Genomic DNA, 6,970 nt, shown 5'->3' with positions numbered 1-6,970 from the left:
TTTATCTATTTATAATAATGTTACAGAATATTCATCATGAATGTGATACATGATGAATGACATATTAATGTATTCATCCTGAACATAAATACCCGGCATGCGGAAATCGGTTTCCGAGTTCCTAATCAATTTTGAGTTTCTAACGAAACTTCACATGGGCAATACATGATAAAACCTTATTATTCACGTTTAACATGACTTTTAAGTTAGAATGAGACGAGAATGAGTACAAGAATACTGCAGTTTTTCCATTTCATCTTTTTTCACAACACCATATAATATGTATGATTCATTTGATAAAGGTAACCAGATAATTATTATACCTTTTAATAAACTAAATGACAATTTTACCCTTAATAATACAAGGTTTAATGAATTTCTCCATCTCATTATTATCAGTAACTTTTGACCACCAACACTTATTTTGGGACAAACTAAAATAGAAATGTAAACACTTTATGTTTCGGAGGGATTTACTCGATTTCGATCAAACCATGGTACAAATGGAACATGCAACAACTCTTGTAGCAAGATGGTTGTCATGTTTAAGGAGACCCATACAAAATATTTAGAGGTACAATCCAAACATGAACGAAGTACAACCGCTGTAGCACTACGGTTGATATGGCTCGAATGTATAATCGAAACATGCATGAGGTACAACCCTTGTAGCAAGAAAGTTGCAAATGTATAGCGGTTCGGCATTTTTTGCCCTTTTCCACTAAATTAATACATGTAAGTAAGATGCAACTGTACATTTAATTCAAGTATAAGAATGAACCTCCATTTGGTAATAAAAAATATCTGGAGAATGCTAGTTATGCCCATAGCTATCGAATACGATGGAAATACTCTACCTCAAAGGCTCCCCAGCCTCCGAGACCCTAGTTCTGAGTGGGACATACTGCCCGTTTTTGGCTTGGGTTAAAGGCTCCCGAGCCTGCTTACTACGGTCCTTTCCTGCATAAGAAAGATTTGGAATCAGTATCGTTGGAAATCTTTTAACAGCTTGTATCAAAGTCAAGTCATTGTGCCGTTTTGGATTTCTGAAGTCTCCTCAAAGTCGGTAGGGATTTTTCTTGATTGTTATCTTCAAGGCCCTATGAGACTAGTTAACAAAAAAAAAGTAGGCGGGTGAAGGCACGGGCGAGTCGTGTAGGTCAGAAAAGCCAAGCAGTTTCAAGAATTGTGCATTGTGTCATCACCCGAAGACAAAGTTCAACTTATCACCTAAACAACCCCTCTACTCTTTGAGAGATACTGGGCTCGTTTTGTTTGATTTACAAAGTATGATTTAAAAACTAACAAAAATGTACATCTATCACATCTTCTCTCAACGAACAAGCACACAACTTTGCTCTAAATCTTCTATCAAATCGGATTAATTTTCTCTAAAACTCAAATCATTTGCTTGTTTGTTAGGTTCTCATCATTTTGTTTCGTACTAATCTTTAGTAATTTACCATTATGCTCCATCTCCTTAATTTTTATTCCACTTATTTTGTTTCTTTTTGTCCATTCAGTTTTGACTTATCCTAGTCTAATGTCACACGAAACGTGGAAAAAGAAGTTTCCATTCACCAAACGCACCCTTAGTAATTAGTACCATTCACCAGGAAACTACAGCAGCTTCATGCTTGACCATGGTCAAGAATTAAGATAAAATGGAGTTCAGCAGAATATTGGAGGGTATCAGGTATGCTTACATATAAAAACTACCTCATAACCAATGAGATGCTATCCCATTTATATAATGTGTTGCAGCATCGTTTTTCAAACCAAAGTATGACAAGTATAGAAAGATGTTTGTTCATGGGATAACGGACAAAACACAGGCGAATGAGAGGGTTCTTACCAACTAAAACGGAAACAGTATGATTATTGATTACTTACGACTTGTCGGTTTTATTAGTTTGTGGGGTTTCATATATTAGTTCATTGAATATGTATAATCCATTATTCAAGAGAAGGCTGAAGCAGTTTGGAATACAAGGAGCATTTCCGCAAAAGAAAGATCTTCGCTGTTTCATAAGATGGCTGCAAGTGATCTAGGAAATAAGCAAACATTGTTGAAGACAGTGTATAAAACGAGGAAGAGATGAACTTTGATGGTCAGTTTTTAGATCATTTAGATTTTATTATTTTCTTATATAGTTAGGTGTTTTTATGTTCAAAATCATGTTAGTGAGCTGCACTTATGTAATGGAAGTTGTATCTTAGATTAGATTTGTACATTGATCTTCAGGAAAAGGATTGCCACGAGTCATAAGAGTATTTTAAAATTATGTATTTTTTGCTCTCTCATTTCATTATAAGTTTCATTTATTCAAATATGTTCATTGGTTTATTATCACATCGTTGTTTGGCGTCTTTTTATTATTTTTGGCTAATTTTTAGGTATATCTTCCTCGTCAGATTATTATCGATCATATATTATAAAGAACAAATTCAAGTTCATACGTAGGACAATGGTTTAATATATGACCATATTAAATAAAAAGAGAAAACCAAGGGTGATCGGAATAAGTAAATTGCTTCTTATCTGTGTTTCAACGGAAAGCAACTGTAGCAACATATATTCATATGATGATAGAAGTGCCAAAAGAAAAGTCGGGACTTACATGTGTAGCCCGAAAAGATTTGCTTAAAGATGGCTTCAACAGAGGATCAGACAAAGAGCCATCCATGCCAATACGATGGTTGTGACCCTACAGACAGACAACATATTCACATGCAACCATGGAAAACTTAATCAGGAAATTAGAAAAATGAAACCTACCGAGTGTAAAGATCCTTCATCTTGGTTATCTGAAAAAAGAGACGAGTAGTATGCTGGATCATAGATGGAGCCTCCTAATAAATCGGCAGAACCAGAAGTACGTCTAACTACAGGTGGGGTGGCAGGACTCATAAAACTGTTCCTCAAATCCAAGTCTCCATCTCGAGGAACTGTACTATCCACAAGTGATGGCCCCAATCTATACATCTGAATCCATAATAATGAGGATGATGATCTTACCATGAACCCAATAATTTGCATTAACAGAGTGAGTCTCACTGAAAATATGGCTAATTCTCCATAAATCTCTGAAGAAATGTCCCTGCATACATGTCAAGCATTTAAAGACCAATAAATTAGCTCACAAATTATTTTCTAGAGTTCCTTCCCCTTATGCACATCTAAAGTGTTGGGGTTGAAAATCACACATACACGATGATGAACAGAAAAGGAGACAATATGTGTGGTTCAATAATCTGTCTACATTCATAATTGTTGCTAGGCTTCTTATTGTATCTTGTGAATTATGTGATATGTACAATGAAGGTTGGCACCCATTTATAAGAAAAGTGCAGACAGAAAATAGAAGATGCAAGAAAACTTTCACTCTAACGTCTTAAATATTGTTTGTAATTGCTCCAATGGACTCAATGTCCAAGCTCCAACTCAAGCCAAACATTAACAAAAGGGAGATGAATGTGTGGTACAAAGATGCATGATTGTAGGAGTCTATTTTTATGTGAATAATAATACATCAAGAGGTTATCTTAGAATTCAAATATACATAATATCGAGTGATCAATTCCTCAAACCATCGTATTTGACTTTGCATGACAAACAAACCCATCACTCCTATGAAGTGCAAAAAGAACTCTTCACATTGCAAGAATGATCGATTTAGGAAAAAAAATGTCAAGTATGATGGTTTTTTGCATTTACATTTCTAAAATTATCCAAATTTACTTATTCTTGCAAAGTGTGGGGTTCCTGTTTTACATTTTCACAAAAGAAAAGGTGGTTATTTGCAACAAAAACTGAGCACGGTGGTTGAAGAAGGTAATTGCTCTGAATTTGCCTCAGCGTACGACTACAATGTTACTCATTTCTTTACATTTTTAGGAATATATAGATAAAACAAATTGGCTACATGTATATGAACAATGTAAGGGTATGTGGGATATAACTTAACAACTAATTCTGGAATAAACGCAGCATGAAGCTCAATATTGCACTTCCACATTTCTATTGACAATTACGTTTCATAGTGTGCTAATATTACATGGTATATCTATGTAAACACTGTTCAGATTTTATAAAATGAGTAGCTGTCAGGTTCCATTATCTCCATGTAGGATTTAAAAAAAAAAAATATCATAGTTACCTACAAAGGTAGACCCCCCACTATCGAAATGCTATTTGTTGAAAGCATGTTTGCAACCAACGAGCTTAACTTCATTTCAAGTTACATTCACATACCTAAAAACCAAACCAAACAAGCCTAGTAGTATGTCCCACCCGGAGGGGGGGGGGGGGGTACAAACCTGATCTCTACCCTAAAGAGTAGAGTGATTGTTCACGTGAAGAGTGAAAACCCCCAATAACATTCACATATCAGATATAGCTAATAAAAAATTGAGCTCAAGGAAGCATTATTGGATCTTCGGTAAGGATAAGACTTCAAATTGTAAACCCTTATTAGAGAACTTATATTGATGGCATGTTTTCAACTATAAACGCTTTTTAAATATCTGTAATATATTTTTCAGGTGGTTGCTAGGTAGCAGCATGTGAAAAGACAGAACAACATACACCATGAAAATCATTTGAACTTGGTTTTCTGCAAAAAATTGTATAGCATCTAAACTGACCAAATGAACCAAGGCTGAAATAAGAACTAGTGTTTTAACTAACAAAGTTAATGGTCAAAGAAACCATGGACACACAATATTTTTCCATTTAATTGTTATAAAAGTCTTTTGGAATCTAAAGGTTCTGGTTATGACGGAATAGGAAGAAAAGGTTTGTAACTTTAAAGATGTTGACAAGGAGGTTGAAGATACAGTGAGCATGTTCAGAACCGAATTGGATGTAGAGAAAAATGGAGATCCATAAGGATGTTAATCAAAGGATAAGAGTTGGTTGAAGGTAAAACAGAGACAAACTTCTGGTTTGTGTGCTTAAGAGAAGTCATCCTAGTAAGCTAACAGCTAACTTCTACTGGATTGTGAGACCTATTAGGATTTATCGGGCTGACTAAAAGACAACATGTACACGAAAGAGGAGCATAGCAAATACGTGAAAAGCAACACATAAAGGGATATGATTTAAAAAGAATGATATGAAGGAGAACGTCGTGATGGCATCATTTGAGAAGAAATTGAGTCAACACGACTCAAAATGGTTTAAACGATACACCAAAGGAGTCGGTCTCAAATAAATGTTAGTCAAATGACCCTAGATTGTCCCAAAACCCTTCAGGATTCACCTATACATATTTGCTATTAGTTTTCCCTATCTTACCTGAACTAGTTTAGCAAAGCATGGTTGTTGAAACGTCCACCGAATCAAACTAGTCAGTAGAACAACTGTTTCTAAATCATAAAGTAATGCATCACACTTATTCCAACGATATTAGTTGCAAATATAAAGCATTTCACAAGTCTTTTTGTCCACCCATTAACCTTAAATAGTAAAACCTAACCTACCTCACCAATAGCAAAAGGGGCTGAACAATTTTTGAACAGAATCTAGCAATCAAATATAGAGGAATAATAAATTTGAAAACTAACCAGATTTCTTGACCGAAGAGGATGAACCACAAAATATCTAGCAAAATTGCAGAAAACAAAAGAACAGCATAAGTTCGGCCGAGACTCTGGCTGCTACTCTCGATTGCAACCAATGCGAATAATCCAATCCCAAGATTTATAAGGGAAACTCCATTATACAATACCCCCAATGATCCAATCAAAGCACAAGCAAGCTTCAAACATCAAGACAACTTCCATCGATTAATACGAAAAATACACATCGTCAAATAAACAAACAGTTATTAATCTCATTTCAGTTGTATCAAATAACTCAGATCAAAGCTGTAGGCCATGAATTCAAGTTCGGAATAATTGGTAAACGGATCAAAACTACTGTAAGATCAGAATGTATCCTAGTAACATGTATTTATTTATTCAGACGCAAATATAAATGGAGAGAGAAAAAAAAAATACTTGAATGTAAATGAGTTTCACGGCGAAAGATTGAATCTTGTCGTAATCACGAAGCCATGTTTGTATCTGAGTGTTCAATTCAGGACAAAGCATCATAAAACAAACCCTACCTTTCCCTCCCTTTAAAAAAAACCCACAGATGTTGAACTCAATCAACGAATCAAATAGGGAAAAACATGGGTTCCGATCAATTGGGCTACATTGAAAGAAAACGGAACCTTAAATCAATGTTTCGATGGAGAAAAGATTTGATTCTTGGAAGTGGGTTTTCTCTTCTCCGAGTCAGTGTGTTTGTGTGGGTGAGTATGCGTGATTTGTGTGATGATTATGGAAAATGAAGAGAAGATTTTTGAAGGGGAAATTGGAAAAGGGAAAGCTTTTCCCACTCGCAAGAACCCGCTTCATGCATTTCTTTTTGCCTTTGGCTTTGGGCCAAGAAAAATTACATTTAGCACCCCTCTTGTATAAAGAAATGACACAAACCCCCTTAACTAAATAGCCCCATACGAGTTAAACTTTTATCGAGTTCTACCGAGAGTAGAAAATTTACGAATACATATCCGTAGGTGAACTTGAAATTCAAGAATCACATCAACCGGTTTCTTTACAAAAAGATTTGCAAAGTATTAATGTTTGTTAAGCTTACACTAAACATTTTATTAGATTTTGTATTCATTTTATCAAAGTTATGTTGTTAAAATATATTTTAGGTAATAATTAAATAAATATATATTTATTTATTTGAAAGAGATGGCTAAAATTGTCCCATACCCTTGCGGTCATCTCTCTCGCCACCTGCCACGGAAGAAGTCGGCAACCATTATATTCCATCAATCTGCCTACATTTCAAATCTATTAATATACTTCTTCTTTTGGAAAAATAAAAGCAAAATATTATAATTATTATTTGAGAAACATGTTGGACTTATCTTGAACTTTTTGAATTTTAATTTGCTATATTTGGATC

At 34.8% G+C, this 6,970-nt stretch overlaps 1 protein-coding gene across 1 annotated transcript; it reads right to left on the bottom strand.

The window, feature by feature from the left end:
* Nucleotides 1-588: 588 nt before the first annotated feature.
* LOC112519750 lies at nucleotides 589-6,401 on the bottom strand. The gene is made up of 5 exons (XM_025127995.1): nucleotides 6,004-6,401; nucleotides 5,569-5,762; nucleotides 2,780-3,101; nucleotides 2,622-2,708; nucleotides 589-960 (listed from the first exon to the last, which is right to left on the bottom strand). The coding sequence occupies exons 1-5, from the start codon at nucleotides 6,097-6,099 to the stop codon at nucleotides 925-927; spliced, it is 735 nt and encodes a 244-aa protein (XP_024983763.1). The 5' UTR covers nucleotides 6,100-6,401; the 3' UTR covers nucleotides 589-924.
* Between the last annotated feature and the right edge of the window lie 569 nt (nucleotides 6,402-6,970).

Source organism: Cynara cardunculus (assembly GCF_001531365.2).
Source record: "Cynara cardunculus var. scolymus isolate 2C chromosome LG 10, CcrdV1, whole genome shotgun sequence".
In the NCBI taxonomy this organism is placed as follows: Eukaryota; Viridiplantae; Streptophyta; class Magnoliopsida; order Asterales; family Asteraceae; genus Cynara; species Cynara cardunculus.
This window is presented reverse-complemented; position numbering and strand designations above follow the sequence as displayed.

Excerpts from the sequence above, each read along its gene's own strand:
- LOC112519750 (XM_025127995.1), bottom strand. The coding sequence starts at position 6,099 with ATGATGCTTTGTCCTGAATTGAACACTCAGATACAAACATGGCTTCGT. Across the intron at positions 5,763-6,003 it reads TGAAACTCATTTACATTCAA|CTTGCTTGTGCTTTGATTGG; the intron begins GTATTTTTTTTT and ends TGATGTTTGAAG. Across the intron at positions 961-2,621 it reads AATCTTTTCGGGCTACACAT|GAAAGGACCGTAGTAAGCAG; the intron begins GTAAGTCCCGAC and ends TTTCTTATGCAG.